This window comes from Microcaecilia unicolor, chromosome 5, assembly GCF_901765095.1.
Source record: "Microcaecilia unicolor chromosome 5, aMicUni1.1, whole genome shotgun sequence".
Taxonomy (NCBI): Eukaryota; Metazoa; Chordata; class Amphibia; order Gymnophiona; family Siphonopidae; genus Microcaecilia; species Microcaecilia unicolor.
This window is the reverse complement of record NC_044035.1, coordinates 360,741,425-360,758,456: the sequence shown is the minus strand read 5'-3', so window position 1 is coordinate 360,758,456 and position 17,032 is coordinate 360,741,425. Positions and strand designations below refer to the sequence as shown.

At 44.3% G+C, this 17,032-nt stretch overlaps 1 protein-coding gene across 1 annotated transcript in view; it reads right to left on the bottom strand.

Annotated features, from left to right (window-relative positions):
* The window catches only part of WWP2 (WW domain containing E3 ubiquitin protein ligase 2), a 169,918-nt gene that overhangs the window by 44,139 nt on the left and 108,747 nt on the right, over positions 1 to 17,032 (bottom strand). The window contains exon 9 of the mRNA XM_030204668.1: positions 13,359 to 13,448. Coding sequence (XP_030060528.1) covers positions 13,359 to 13,448 — 90 coding nt within the window. The remainder of the gene's footprint in view (positions 1 to 13,358; positions 13,449 to 17,032) is intronic.

The following is a 17,032-nucleotide window of genomic DNA, read 5'->3' as shown; positions in this document are numbered from 1 at the left end:
ATATACACAGAACAGCGGTTACTTAGCTGTAGCAAGTGTTCTCTCAGGACAGAGTCTGGTGTGGTAAAGCAAATGCCCGTGTAGGAACAAGGGGAACCATGCATGTACACAAGGTCCTGCACTAGCATCATAACATGGGGTCACCTCCCTTCCTTTCCTAGCTTTAAAGTTGGTAGAAGCCTCCAGGGGAGCTGAGAGGGCATTGTGAGGACTTGTCCTGCTGTCCTCGGAGAACAACTGCTACAGGTAAGTAACTTTGCTTTCTCCAAAGTCAAGCAGGAAGGTAAGTCCTTGTATGATACAGATTGCCTTTAACAAAAAAGAAAAGGGGGAGGGGAGACGGAAGCTGGGTACCAATGGCTTGGTTTTTTTTTTTTTTTGCAACAGGCCTTTTGTATGTTTTTACCTTCTGTCTTTTTTTTTTAAACCACAAAGGCAAACTGGAAACTGGGCCGTAATGGGAGATAAGAGTTTTTATTTTATTTAAAAAATGTATAACCTGCTTGATCTGGTACAGTTGAACATACATAATAAAAACAAAGCTGTACTTTTTTAAACCTACTGTTGTATTGAAATCTTTTTCCAAACAATGGTATAATGTTATCTTTGAGATTTCCTCCATGGAGGCTAATTTGGGTGCAACCCCCACGATGTCATAGCTCTGGCACCGTGAGCTCAAATATACCCTCTGATGTCAGAGGTAAGTGAGAGAAATACAATTAGATAACATGGTGCTCGGCTATGATTGGGGTTAAGAAAAACAAAAGGTCTGGGTTAATTTGCAAACAATCTTTTTTCACCTTCTGTAGCCCTCGCGGGAATTACCTCAAAGAAAATGTTTACTAGACTGTTTTCTCATCTATTGTAAGTTGCATTTTTAAGAAGAATTTAAAGACATTACTCTTCTATAAACATGTAATAAGGAAGTAATTATAATGAACCGTAAACTGTCATACGATTATTTACCGTTACATCCTAGATTCGTTTCATTAATCTAGTATCTTGGCTGTAACCCACTAAGAACTTTTTTTTTTTTTTGTATCAGTGGTCTATAAATGAACTGTAATTTTCAAATAACTTTAGTCCACATCACACAGGGGTCCTTTTATTAAGATGCACTGAAAAATGGCCTGCGGTAGCGTAGACGTGTGTTTTGGGTGTGCACAGAATCATTTTTCAGCGCACCTCTTTAAAAAAATGCCTTTTTAAAATTTTTGCCAAAAATGGACATGCAGCAAAATGAAAATTGCTGCATGTCGGGCCTATTTTAAATAATGTGGTGAATAAAATTATTTTTTTCAACATTGCCATTCACATCTTTTTTCTATTCCGTGCTGGAAATGCCTAGACAAGGATCACGGAAAAGCAGGTCTATATTTTCCACGCACACTGTCTGTATGCGCGAATGCAGCTGTGCAGTTTTATACAAGCCCTTCTGTGTATGTGAAACAGGTTTTACGCTGGGGGGGGGGGGGGGGTAACTGAATAAAATTATCTTCTAAAAGGGTCCTTCATAACGCAGGGCTTAAGTACATATCCTGTCCTGTTTTACTAAAGCCCCACGAATGCTCAGCATCTCACGTAACAGCGCACCTCCTGCTTTTATACAAGAACTTGATTAAGCATGTAAAATGATGACAATTACCCCTTAAGGACCACCATGGGGTAATCATAACGGCAACATGCCACGTCCATGATTTCTGCACCTGCTCAGGTGTGCCCATCTACTTGTTTATTCATGTGAGGGTTTTATAAGGTTCCTTGCAAGAACTATTTTTTCACTCAGTGATCAAACTGTGGACTGTAACAGAGCTGGATTTAAAAGAAGTTTGGACAAATTCCTAAAGGAGAAATCCATCAGCAATTATTAGCCAAGCAGACCTTGGAATGCTACCACTCATCCCTGGGAGTGAAGACACTAAAGAAATGTACTGCACTGGCATTTAACCTTCAACAGACAACTAATATAAAATGAGGAAAACAGCTATAGAAAAAGCTAAAAGGAGCAGCTGTAACGATTAAATCAGGTGTGGACTTTATTTTGAAATACCATCTTGGAAGCCCAGACCAGATGTAATCCACATGTTAAAAAAGTTGGAAGGCAGGCCAAAAAACTGCCAGCATAGTTAAAAAGTGAGATGAAAGAGACTATTAGACCCAAAAAACATCTGTCAATAAATAGAAAAAAAGATCCGAACGAAAAAAGTAGGATTGCAGCATAAGCAATGGCAAGTTGAGTGCAAAGCATTGATTAGGAAGGTTAAAAGAGAATTTGAAAAGAAACTTGCTGCAGAAGCAAACACACTTGCAGTTTTGGCCAAAACCGAAAGACCACTGAACAGTAGGCCAAAAATCAACATGCTAAAGAGCAGCAAATAACCCAGACCACATGGTCTACACCCCAGAGTACTGAAAAGATTCAAAAATTAAATTGCAAATCTACTATTAGTAATTTGTAACCCATCATTAAAATCATCTGTGGCACCTGAAGGTTTCAAAGTGGCCAATGTAATACTAATTTACGTTACAAGACGTATGAGGAGAGACTTGCTGAACTAAACATGTACACGCTGGAGGAAAGGAGAAACAGGGGTGATATGATACAGACGTTCAAATATTTGAAAGGTATTAATCCGCAAACGAACCTTTTCCGGAGATGGGAAGGTGGTAGAACGAGAGGACATGAAATGAGATTGAAGGGGGGCAAACAAAAAAATGTCAGGAAGTACTTTTTCACGGAGAGAGTAGTGGATGCTTGGAATGCCCTCCCGCGGGAGGTGGTGGAAATGAAAACGGTAACGGAATTCAAACATGCGTGGGATAAGCATAAAGGAATCCTGTGCCGAAGGAATGGATCCTCAGGAGCTTAGTCAAGATCGTGAGGCGGAGCTGGAGGTTGGGAAGCGGGGATAGGGCTGGGCAGACTTATACGGTCTGTGCCAGAGCCGGGGTTGGGAGGCAGGGCTGGGGAGGTGAGGATAGTGCTGGGCAGACTTATACGGTCTGTGCCTGTGCCAGAGCCGGTGGTTGGGAGGTGGGGCTGGTGGTTGGGAGGCAGGGATAGTGCGGGGCAGACTTATACGGTCTGTGCCCTGAAGAGCATAGGTACAAATCAAAGTAGGGTATACACAAAAAGCAGCAAATATGAGTTATCTTGTTGGGCAGACTGGATGGACCGTGCAGGTCTTTTTCTGCCGTCATCTACTATGTTACTATGTTATTTTTAAAAAGGGTTCACAGGTGATCTGGGAAGCTATAGATGGTGGATGATGAGCCCGATCTTAATGCTGGGCAAAATGCTAGAGAATATTATAAGGTACAAAATTACTGAACACAGATAGAAGTGGTTTAAAGGGCCAGAGTCAACATGGGATTGGCCAAGGAAGTCTTGTCTCACCAATTTATTTTGAAGCTGTAAACAAACTTGGGCAAAGGTGAGCCGGTAGAGAGAATATCTCGGGATTTTTTATATAGAGAGGTGTGGTAGCCGTGTTAGTCCACTCTTAAAGGTTATCAATAGAAATCAAACAAAATAAAACATGGAAAAGAAAATAAGATGATACCTTTTTTATTGGACATAACTTAATACATTTCTTGATTAGCTTTCGAAGGTTGCCCTTCTTCCTCAGATCGGAAATAAGCAAATGTGGTAGCAGATAGATTTTTTAGAAAGCTTCTGACAAAGTCCCTCATGAGATGCTCCTGAGGAACTTAAAAAGCCATGAGATAGGAGGCAAATGTCCTGTTATGGATTCAGAAAATAAAAAGTAGAGTTTAATGGCCAATTCTCTCAGTGTAGGAAAGTAAACAGAGGTGAGCCAAAGGCTGGTGCTTTTTAACATTTATAAATGATCTGGAAATGGGAACAGTGAGGGAAGTAATCAAATTTGCAAATGACACAAAATTATTCAAAGTTGTTAAATTGCATATGGACTATGAAAAATTGCAAGGCTACCTTGGGAGACTAGAGACTGGGCATTTAATGACAGAAGAAATTAAAAGTGGAAAAATGTAAAGTGAAACACGTAAGGAAGAATAATGGAAATTATAGCTACATGATGCAAGGTTCCACATTCGGAGTCAAAAAAGCAAACAGACGATTAGGAATTATTAGGAAAGGAACGGAGAACAAAATAAGGAATGTCATGATGCTTTTGTATTGCGGGAGAAAATCCGCCAGAAAAGCGGAGAACTCAAACGCCCCACGGTAAAGACAATATTGCAGAAAAAGTGGGAGAGCGACCAAGTATACCAGAAACTGGAAGATGTTCAATAATAAACAGTTTTATTGATAATTTGAAGACTCGACACAATGTCATGTTTCGGCCGTCAGGCCTGCATCAGGAGTCGGACCGCAGCCTTGGGAGTCCCAGAGAACGGGAACTGGCACCGCGCACAGGCCTCCCGCCGGAGCTGCCCCGATGGCTCTCTCGAACTTCACCTTTAGGCGTTCCAGTTTTTGCCTGGTGCTCCCCCTACCAGCGCGCGGCGGTCATTAACTATGCGCGCCGGTAGGGGAGCACCAGGCAAAAACTGGAACGCCTAAAGGTGAAGTTCGAGAGAGCCATCGGGGCAGCTCCGGCGGGAGGCCTGTGCGCGGTGCCAGTTCCCGTTCTCTGGGACTCCCAAGGCTGCGGTCCGACTCCTGATGCAGGCCTGACAGCTGAAACACAACGTTGTGTCGAGTCTTCAAATTATCAATAAAACTGTTTATTATTGAACATCCTCCAGTTTCTGGTATCCTTGGTCGCTCTCCCACTTTTTCTGCTTTTGTATTGCTCCATGGTGCGACCACACCTCGAGTATTCTGTGCAATTCTGGTCACCGTATCTCAAAAAAGATGCAGCAGAATTAGAAAAGGTACAGAGAAGGGAGACCAAAATGATTAAGGGGCTGGAACTCCTCTGATAGGAAGGAAAGCTGCAGAGTTTAGGGCTGTTCAGCATGGAGAAGAGACTTCTGAGGGAGGTGATCACAGAGGTCTATAAAATTCCAAGTAGAGTGGAATGGGTAAATGTAAATTAATTGTTTACTCTTTCAAAGTACAAAGACTAGGGCACATTCTATCAAGGTATTAAATAGTACATCTAAAACAAATTGGAGGAAATATTTTTTTCACTCAGCACACATAGTGAAGCTCTGGAGCTCATTGCCAGAGGCTGTGGTAAAGTCAGTTAGCGTAGCTGAGTTTAAAAAAGGTTTGGACAAATTCCTTGAGAAAAGTCTATAAACCATTAGTAAGGAAAGCCAGTATTTATCACTTGGAGTCAGCAACAAGAAATCATGCCATTTTTTTAGGATCCTGTCAGGTACTTGTGATTTGGACTGGCCAATATTAGAAACAAGATACTAGGCTGGATGGTCCTTTGGATCTGACCCCGTATGGCTATTTTTCTGTGTGACTTGCATGAAAGGGTCCTCGGGACAAGCACAGATCTCTGAGAGCGAGGAAGGGATTTTATTGCTCAGATTTTGGTTTGGAGGGGCCCATACAGTCCTTTTTTTCATGCTTCTGTGTTCGAAGCAGCAGGTTTACAATTGCTTCTAATGAACTAGCCTGAAACCCTATCCTCCATTCTCCTTATTACATGCCATGAGTCAGTCTTTCCTCTGCTAAGAATACGTGGTCATTGAATGAAATACAACAAAGTGAAGTGTAAGCAGGGTAAACTGCAAATAATGTTGTGACCTGCCTATAAATGAAATAATCAAACAGAGGGGAATTTCTCATGACCAGTACCTAAACTCAGCAACACATACAGTTTTTCTAATTACAGCAGCCTGTGCTGGATATTTATTATTTTTATTATAGCCAAGGTATAGCAAAATGATTTACAATAAATTAAAAATAAAGGAAAAAGAAAAGCAAGTTAGTTAAGATAGAAGGAGGGTTAGAGTGAGCAGATGAGGGAAGGGAGTAGCAGAAAGAGAAACTGAGGCAGGTTCTAACATCAATTTGTCTAGACTGTATTAAAGGCTAGTTGGAATAGCCAAGTCTTGATTATTTTCCTAAATTTGGGGTATGAAGACTGAAAGCTAATATGGGTAAGGAGTAAATTCCAAAGACCAGTTCCTGAGCAAGAAAAATCCCAGGAGGACAGAGGAGGGAGGAGTCCTGCTTGGAAGGAATAGAGGAAGCAGCCTGGAACATAAGGGGATAAGAGAGTAGCAAAGTAGGTGGGTGTTTGAGCGTAATAAGCCCTAAGTACTAAGACCAAGATTTTAATCTTTATACATAATGAGATGGGAAGCCAGTGTTCTTGCTTGAGAAGAAGTGAGACATGGTCACAATGGTGGGTGTTCTGTATGCGTTTCATAGCAGAAGACTGAACCAGTTGAAAATGTAAAGAGACCTAAGAGACAACCCATTGTAAACAGAATTGCAATAATCCAAAAACAATCAACCTAAGGATAAGAATTTGAAAACGTGAAATGAGAAGAAATGGCCTAACTGAACGACAGTGACGAGCAAAGAAAGAAGAGCACACCACAAAGTCAATCTGTTTAAGAGAGACCCAAATCTAAAATAACCCCTAATACGCCAAATGGAATTAGAGGATAAAACCTTGAACCATTGGAAAGGAAGGTATACCAGAATGAGGCAAGAGAAAGTGGATCATTATGCATATTGTGGGATTGAGAAAAAGAAGGTTGTCTGGTAGCCAGTTATCGACCACATAAAGACACATTTGAAGGAAGATAATGTCAGAAGTGGCATCAAGGGTGTACAAGAATCGAATATCATCTGCACAGAGACAGGGACTGCAGCTGATTGACTGTATTAGGACGATTAAGGGGGTGTGAAAACACTTTAAGTAAGATAGGGGCCAGTATGGACCCTTGAGGAATACCACAGGTGGCAGCGTAGGAAGAGGGAAGGTAGGAGTCGGAATGAACCTGATACGATTGGTTTGATAGATATAAGGCAAACCAGTGAGGTCAGAATCTTTTTTTTTTTTGAGGGACAGGAGTGATGATGGAAGGGTGAAATGTGGAGGAAAGTTTGGGAACAGAAAGACTGGGAGAACAAAACTCTTCCCCAGTAGACACTGGGAGGAGTGGACAGTACATCCTGGCAGAAGAATGCTTGGTAGTGGTGGGAGTGGAAGACACATTAACAGAAGTACATAAAGAAACTATTTTTGCTTGCCAAGACTTAGCCAGATCATCAGGGAGTAAAGCGCATGATGTGACAGTCAAATGGAGAGCAACAGTGGGGAATACAAAGTCGAAAATTTGAAAGAGATCTCTAGGTTTATTGGGATCAGTGTTAATAATGCCCAAATAGTAATCCCATTTGGTCTTCCTAACACTAGCCTGGTCTTCAGAACATTTAAGGTTGATGCTTGTGCCAGAGACTCTCTATGCGTCTGATGTGGGCAGCTGAGGTGAAACCAACCTTATGAAGAGGTGCTACTTGATCTAGAATACTGTAAACTAAGACGGCTGAGAGCTGAAGGTCTAGGGTAGTGTTAAAAGGGGGCAGGGTAGCCAGATGGGCTAGAGACCTCTTGAGGAAGTTTCAGGGTGGGAAGGGTAGGCTAAGAGTAGGACAGGTACTGGTCAAACCAAAGGAGAAGAAAGGAGGAAAAATTATAGGGAAGAGAAGAACTTTCAGCCAATATGACGACCATATCCAAAGTGTGTCCCAGACTGTGGGCTGCGTAAGGGACATGCTGAATGTAGCCCAGATCATCCAATTAAAACAAATGTGAGGAATATCTACAAACAACTTAATCTACAATCAAATATACAGACAGGAAGAAGTCTGAAGAAGAATAAATGGAGAATCTATTTATTTATTTCACGCATGTCATGTTTATGGTGTTGCTGAGTGATTTACAATATAAAATTAAAAGAAAGAAAATAAATTAAAAATAATAATTATTTTTAGATAGGAAAGGTGGGGTAAAACCAAAGACAGAAAAAAAAAAAACAGGAGACAAGACCAGAAGGGAAAAGGAAAACACAACAGAAAGGCTGGAATAGAGGAAGAGGAAGAAAAGGGGACTGCTCCCTCTGAACTTAAATGATAGCTCAAACGACCTTAAAACAAAGAAAAGCGGGTTTCTGTTAGATTTCCAAAGTGTGAGAATGTGGTGTCCCGGGAAAGGTCCAAAAGGAAGTGTGACCGGCAATAGTGTGAGCTAGGAAGAATGAAGGAGATGAGCAGGAGTGTATGGAAACAGTACATCAGGTTTGTAGGATGCTCTGGGAGTGAGGCCTTTGCAGAGAAGACATGGGGCTTTCAATCTAGACCTGGCAGAGACTGGCAACCAGAGTTCGGATTGAAACAAAGAGGAGATGTGATCATTATGGAGGAGCTTGATTGTGGCAGACTGGACCAACAGGAGATGATTTTAAAGGTGTTCAGTAAAAAAATTACATACAATAATCCAGACATCCAATTACCCATCAGTGCTTGAGGGGTGGGGTGCCACCCTCCTTTTATGAGTGTATGACAGGCAGAAAGTGGGTTTTAATAAACAGGATGGTGTCTGTGTGTCTTAGCTCCTCACGCTTCTGAGTTCACCTATGGAAAATATTGTGAATCTTTCTTCCAAATCTTTGATATATTTGCAGAGTTGGCAGTGCAGTATTTACTCTGCATTAGAGGAAGACGACATAACAGGCCAGTGAAGGGGAGGAACCTTTCTTGCTCTGGCTACGTATGAAAAGCCTTTATTGTAATAACATTATTCTCTTATTTATGGAATTATAGTCCACGTCATTCACCGTTCTGGGTGGATCACAATAAAAACATTCATAATCGATCCAGGCAACACATTTATTGCAAAAGGAGATTCACAGTAAAAACTATCTTTACTCCTTTTTGCAAAGATATGTAAAAATCAAATCTCCAGCGCCAGCCCAGACGTCACTGCTTCTCACACCATTCTTAACGGTTTTTGTTACGTGCTGAGAATGTACTGGATTGAAGGACTCTAAATAAAAATAAACCCTCCTTTATTTAACTCCGTAGTCTAATCTTGTTTTGAAATTATTTTGGAAGCAACTGGAAGTTTGGAAGGGGGGACGAAGCCGTCCTTTCCTGCTGACACCTGTGTTTGTTTAGATGCTCTCATGTCTCCTGGCTTCTGACCAATGTCCTGGAAAACTCACTGAGATTAACCCCAAACATATCTGCGACCAAGAAACTATGATGCATAGCCCTAAGGCTGGGCACAGACGACACAAGCACCGCTTTCTAGGGGCCTGGCCTACATCTTCAGCTGCTATGGTCGTCTTCGTCCTATTCTCAAGCTTATGAACTCATTTTCAACTAGCCTGGGTGTTCCCCCATTTTCTTAATCTCCTCTTCCTTCCAGTCCTCAGCCCATGTCTCCCTCTAGAACTCAGGATGTTTGAAAACCCAGTCACTGCTGTACAGGGGCTGTGAGCTTTCAGCATTGCTGTTTCGGTGCCGGCATTTCTGCGTCATAAACTTTTGACCACAAAATTTGGCTGCGCTGGAATTTTGGATGCAGCCAAAATGATTGTTTCTCTCACCTGAGAACCCAGTGCCACCCGCTGCCTCTCACCATTGACCTCTGGTTCTCAGGAGCAGGACCCATAGGTCAGCTGTGCAGCTGGTGTGGTTCTCGCAAGTAGCCGGGGGTCCTTGAGAAGGAAAATATGGACTGCCCCAGGCTCTGCCTGTGAGGGAGGAGAGTTCTTCAGGAAGCCTGTCCTGCCCGCCTGAGGCAGCCCACATTTCCCTTCTGTTGAAGGATCCCCAGCTGCTCCCGAGATCTGCTCTGGCCTTCACAGCAGCGAGCTGCCACAGGCCCAGCTTCCTAGAACATTAGGTCAGTTGTGAGAGGCAGCAGAGGGGAGGATGAGGGAAGCCAGCCAGGGGCAGCCCCACCACCACACACTGTCCCTAAGAGAACTCAAATCAGGAGCAGGTATGTGGTGCGAAAGACGAGGGCCTGGGTGGTCCAGGGCCCACCCAACAGTAGCACACATTTAGCGGTAGCTGGTGGGGATCCCATGCTCTGCCAGCTGAAGACTTCCCCCTGATGGTAATGAAAACGCTACTCTCCACAATACCAGCACCTGCGCATGTGCGTTGTAGACTGCCAAGGTGGAAAGAAGCATTTTCACACCAGCTACGATATTTTTGGGGTTGGGGGGGGAGGGAGAAGACTGCCCACCCACTTCTTGCCTAGGCCCACCCAAAATCTGTTGTCTGGCTACGCCCCTGGCGAGAACACGTGACTGTGGGGGGGAGGGGGGAGGTTTAGGGTAGGGTAAACCCCATCTCAGTGCAAGAGCAGAGGTGAACATGTGGCGGGGGGCATGAACCCCCCCCCCCTCACTGAAGCTGTTGTTGTTTTGCTGCCGGCAGAACAATAGGGGCATATTCTGTGAGAAGAACAATAATTCTGTCCACGTTCAAAATTTCAGCACAGCCAAAATTATCGCAGCAAACAGCTCTGTGTCTTGACAGTGGCGCAGAAATTCTGGTGCTGAAAAAGCAACAGCCAAAAGTCCTGCTTCGCTGTAAACGTCAACTCCACAGAAGCTGGTCCTGGGAATCGGAGAACGGCTACCGAGTCTCTGGATCGGCAAACACTAGGGTTTGATGTCAGAGAAAAGGCAGACGGGCACAGAAAAGTGATGGTCCTGAATTCAGAACTGCCAACTTTGTTAAGATGGGGCAGCAGGAGCTTAAAGAACGACAATTAACACTAAAAAAAATAAAAAAAAAAGGTCACTTCCAACAGCAACAAATCTTTATATAAGGAAAGTAAATAAAAGCAGGAGAAAAAAAAAACAGCCTGGGTTTCAAAAGGACGGTGAAAGGGGAGGGAAAACAGATAATCACACACACAGAAGAGGAAGGGGGGGTTCAGGGTACATAGCAGAAAAGGCAGTGGAAAGAAGACAATAAAGGAAGGTGACGGTTACATGATGGGAGTGAAAGAGGGATTCCAAGAGAAGCCAGCGAAGGAACGGGCACAGCTGGAGGTTTGTAGGTGAAGCGGACAGAGAAAACACTAGAGTAAATGGGAAACTTGGATGGGCCTGGGTAGCTGTTATCAGCCGTAGAATTCAGATTCTTTACGTGAGTGTAAATGAACTGCTCAAGCCACTCTGGTCCACCTCAGCATCTGGATTTCCACCGTCCATCTTGTCTCTCTTCCTTTTTCCTTTCCCTTCTTATCCTGTTCTTTCTCCCCTATCTAATGTAATTGTAACTGATTCTTCTGTGCATTGTAAGCCACTTTGAGTGGGGTATAAATGTTCATAAATAAATAATATCTTTTGACGGCATTAATTTCATATGAAAAGTGCTTCCCATTGAACACACCTGCTCTCTAGGGTCTCATGCCCCTCAAACCATTTGCAAGCTGAGGTTCAGAAGAAAAGCTGCCCATACCCTGAATGAGGAGCAGGAGTGCAAAGTTTCATGTAATCTAATCTAGAATTACATTTTGCTTTTCTTCTCCATCAATGGGCCACCCAATGTGATTTCAACCAAAAGGAAATACACAAATATACTCTCACACTCTAAAAATTACACACATGGTCCCAAAAGTAAACAGGCGGTAGAACGAGAGGACATGAAATGAGATTGAAGGGGGGAAGACTCAAGAAAAATGTCAGGAAGTATTTTTCACGGAGAGAGTGGTGGATGCTTGGAATGCTCTCCCGCGGGAGGTGGTGGAAATGAAAACGGTAACAGAATTCAAACATGCGTGGGATAAACATAAAGGAATCCTATTCAGAAGGAATGGATCCTAAGGAGCTTAGCCGAGATTGGGTGGCAGAGCCGGTGGTGGGAGGTGGGGCTGGTGGTTGGGAGGCGGGGATAGTGCTGGGCAGACTTATACGGTCTGGGCCAGAGCTGGTGGTTGGGAGGCGGGGCTGGTGGTTGGGAGGCGGGGACAGTGCTGGGCAGACTTATACGGTCTGTGCCAGAGCCGGTGGTGGGAGGCGGGGCTGGTGGTTGGGAGGCAGGGATAGTGCTAGGCAGACTTATACGGTCTGTGCCAGAGCCGGTGGTTGGGAGGCGGGGCTGGTGGTTGGGAGGCGGGGATAGTGCTGGGCAGACTTATACGGTCTGTGCCCTGAAGAGCACAGGTACAAATCAAAGTAGGGTATACACAAAAAGTAGCACATACGAGTTATCTTGTTGGGCAGACTGGATAGACCGTGCAGGTCTTTTTCTGCCGTCATCTACTATGTTACTATGCTGCTGATCCCAGGGTTAAGAAGGATTTCCTGATCCACCTTGGTAACAGCTTATGGACTTGTCCTCCAGAAGCTTAGCTCCAAACCTTTTAAAAACCCAGCTACGTTAACTGCTTTATCCACATCCTCTGGGAATGAATTCCAGGGATTAAGTCTGCATTGAGTGAAAAAAAAATATTTTCTCTGGTTTTAAATGGTTAAAGCAGAGGCTAAGAACCATGGAAGCCAGGGGTTCAAACCCGACTACAGCTCCTTGTGATGCTGAGATAGTCACTCAATCTTCCGTTGCCTCAGGTACAAACTTATGGGCCAACGATCAGAAGCAAACGCAGGCGCTAGAGGCTGTTAGCGCCATGTTATCACCTGCATTTGCTCTCACCCCATGATCAGAGCCCTCGAGTGCATTAAATAACGCGCTCGTGGGCTCTGAACACAACTAGCATGCAAATGCATGCTAAACCTATTCATCCCCCAATGATCAGCCAATGTTTACCTGTTCCACTCAGGACTTTCTACAATTATTTCCTTTCAGCCGAGCCCTAACTTCTTTAGCCTTTCCTTATAGGTGAGTCACTCTATTCCCATTATCATTTTGGTTGCCCTTCCCTGAACCTTTTGTAGTGGCACTGTATATTTTTTGGAACCCGATACGCAGGAACGGTATCATCATTCTAGAAAGAAGCAGGCGTTTCACAGAATCTCAACAGCGCACAAAAAAGAGATCAGAGCCGCTGGCATCTCCCTATTTCTTGATGATATGCCCGGAAGAGGCTGAGCCTCTCGTATCCCAGGGATGCCCGGGGATGCCAGGAGAGGGTCTGGTGGCAGGAGACAGAGGGGTCAAGGGCACGTCTGTGCTCAGTGACTTTCATGGCCGATCTGCTCAGAATTACAATTTTTTTTTAAATTTCTTTACTTCTATTACTGTTGATAGCTCTGGTGCTCGTTATGTTCATGACACAGGACGGCAGAGAAAGGATGGTTCACTGATGCAGGCAGAAATCAAGAGACGATCAATCCTTTCCATGCCACAAAATAGAATATCAGTCAGAAAACCACTCTGCTCACCAGAACCTGAGGCATTCATTTCTATGCACTGACTTAACTGCAGACGCAATAGCTTAGCAACCGTAGCCTGTTTTTGGCGAGTTCCTTACCCTGCAGGCAGTGGCCTTTCCCACGTGGTGGTCTTGGTGTTGTGGTCGACGTAATAAACTCTTCCACTTGGTAAGTCTCTTTGTTCCCACCTAGAAGAGAAGGGAGGAGTAAGATACACAGAGACTTCACCTAAAAATCCTGTCCTGTTGAGCTATAAGTGGCACATTCAGAAGAAGCTGCACCTGGACAGTGTGAGGTAAGAAGCCCAAAGGAATAAAGCCACCTCTGAGACACCACACGCTCACTGGAAAGAGCTCACGCGATGAACATTCCTCACTTTATCCACTACTTAGATTCATGTGTTTTCCACTGGGCAGTAAACAGAAACAAAGAAAATGACGGCAGATAAAGACCATATGGCCTATCCAGTCTGTCTATCCATGCCTTTAATCCACCCCCCCAGCACACCTGGAACTGCCCTAATCTAGGTGTGCAGAGGACCCATCCTATCCCAATGCTACAGGGATTTATCAAACACCTTCTGGATGTAAATTACAGAAACCTACAGTTATCCACTTGGAAAAGACAGACAGAAGTTAAGCACCAGACTCAGGCTTCTTTGTTAATGTAGTCTACATTATCCAGTGCAGAAAATGAGCGGAGGGCACTGTGCTGTCAAACTGGTTAAATGTTAAAATTTTCCGAGTCTTAAAACAACAGACCACTCCATCAATCAATGACCTCATCCTCCCCAGCCTGCTACAGCTTTAAAACCACCACAGAACTCTTTCACAACTACGATTTATTTTTACAGGGTTTACAACAGAAATCACACATTGGTAAGAAGAGAAGCAGAAAAACCAGGTAACAGGACATGGAGAAAGAGGGATGGTGGGATCTGGAACTGAAGGACTGGGGGAAAAAGGACAGAAAGGGAGCCGTAAGAAAAGCTTGTTGAAAGACCCGAGTTTTGAGCAAACTTTTACACTTCGTGTACAGATGCTGATAGGGAGGGAATTTCAAAGCTGTGGTCCCTGATAGCAGAGAGCAGTATCATGTGTAAAGTCATATCACGATGAGAGTCCTGGGTGGAGCGCAAGGGAACGCTCTGCAATACAACACGGAACCAGATCAGCTAAGCAAGTAGGACGTGAGGCCTTTAAAGACAAGAGTAAGGATTTTGAAATTATTTCAAGCAGCAGTACGAAGCCAGTGTTCAGAAGAAGCCATGGGGTGACCAGGTCTGCATGGAAGGCATCTGAAGTAATTTGATGGCCATGTTTTCTATAAGTTGGACCAGTCTTGATGGGATGGGGATGGGATTTGATATACTGCCTTTCTGTGGTTACAATCAAAGTAGTTTACATATTTTATACCAGTATTTATTTTCTACCTGGGACAATGGAGGGTTAAGTGACTTGCCCAGAGTCACAAGGAGAGGCAAGCCGTTAAAGACAGAGCTACAATAATCAGCCTTCGAGATTGCTAAGGAAAGCAGGAGAGTTCTGATAAATTGACAAGTGACAGGAGGAGGGTGATATAAGCACATTGGCCTGCGGCAGGAAAGTAAGGTGGGAGTCGAACACTATTCCCGGAATACGCACTGAGTCACGATATAAGACTGTGATGTTATCGATGAGTAAGGACGTGGGTATGGAAAATGAAAAGATCCACATTAGCAGGGCACATTACAACTGAGCTCATTTCTGCACAGCCCTGAGAAGCGAGGGTCGCCAGGGCAGAATTAACCCTTTGGTGGGTCCTAGGGCTCTCCATTGCAATACAAATACAAACCAGGCTGTACCTGGCTGTGACTGTAGCAGAAACCCAGCAGAGAAGGAAGCAATCCTTGCTGATTCCTGCTACCTGGAAAAGAACACACAGATAGCGAGAGGACAGACAGACTTCTGCGGGCTGCGGTGGCTTCCGACTGCCACAACCCCGTTCTTTTTTTCTGCCAGATGACCACCTTAAGAACTACTGAATTACACATTTGAGAGGGCCTCTACTAAAGAGCCCTAGGTATGAGCCTAGCTTGCCTATACCTTAATCCTGCCCTAACGGTCGCTCTCAAAAGTGACTTAACAACGTGTCCGGCTAAAAGACATCACCCACAACTTGAATGTGTCTAGCAATGAAGCAAAGGTCTGAGGTTTAACAGCATATGAGTAAAATCTGTCAGGAAACAGAAAGAGAGCAGCAGAGACTCAGGCAGGTGATGGAAGGACTGCGTCCATCCTGAATTCAGCAGCACCAGGAAACAGGGTGTCAGGTGGCAGCACTGACGTAACGCAGCTGGCGAAAGAGAACACCTTGCCTTTCCTAGCAGAAGAAACCACAGCAAGGGAGTCCCGCCAGCACAGGACAAAGCAAGTCTTTGTGTGCATGAGAAGGGGGGAGAGAGCTGGAAAGCAAGCTGAACGAGAAGGAAACTCAGAGCAAGATGGAGAGAAAAAAAAAAGAATTAAAGCAAGAGAAAAGAAAAAGGAGAATGTGCTGGAAAGAAAAGGAATAAAAAAGGGCCAAAGAGAAAAGTCCTAGAAAGATACTAGAGAGAAGTAACTGCCAACAACAGAAACATCTGGAAAAGGCAGACATGATGAAGTGTGTGGGGGGGGGGGGGGGGAGAAAGAATGTGGTGGGCGGACAGAGAGGGGGACAAGAGACAGAGAATGTGGTTGGGGGGGACGAGAGAGAATGGAGTGGGGGACAGAAAGAGGGCACGAGAGGATGTGGTGGGGGGACAGAGAAGGGGGCACAAGAGGGAGACAAGATGGAGTGGGGAGAAGAAAAAGGATGAATGGGGGGGGAAGCGAGACAAGAAAGGTGATGGGGTTGAGGGTGACAGGAAACAAAGAGGCATTTGAGCTACAGGAAGTGAGGAGGGCAGACAGATGGCATGAGATAGAGAGACTGGAAAGGGTGAATTCAAAGGGGACACAAGAGAGAAGATGGTGGTGGCGAGGGGGCCAGCATATGAAATGCTGAAATACAGCTGTGTACAGATCCAGGAAACACTAGTTCACTCTTTGAACTGCTTCTACAATGTGGTTGTTTCACTGAGATAGGGCAAGAGGAGTTAATGACATTTAAACATGGGGTTAATAGTAACACACACAATTACAAAGGATCTGTGTAAACGTTGGCAAACTGTCCTGTACTGTCCTCAAAGCAAGGGCAATGCAAAAATTTACACAGACATCAGACTGGTTCCTAAACCACTGACATCTTCACCTTATAGACACTGATTAACGAACATCCCCTCAGTGAGAATATCGACAGGGCCCGATGCACAAAGGCACCCGTTAAATATGGGTGCCACTGGAAAATTTACCGAGTTGCAAACAGCAACCGATGCACAAAAGGGATCACATGCAAATGAGACGAACAGATCCCCCTTTGTGCATCGGCCGCTTTATGACTCAAAGCTGTCAGATGGATGTGCAACAAAGCTCTCCCAACAAAATTAACCCTTTTGTTGTTTTTCTTAATTTCAACGGTATACAGTTGAAGTTATTCAACACTTAGCAATCTTTTGAGTACTGCAAGTACTGGGTGTCATCGTTGGTAATACACTGAAACCTTCTGCTCAGTGTGCTGCTGCGGCTAGGAAAGCGAATAGAATGTTGGGTATTATTAGGAAAGGTATGGAAAACAGGTGTGAGGATGTTATAATGCCAAAATATTGCTCCATGGTGCGACCGCACCTTGAGTATTGTGTTCAATTCTGGTC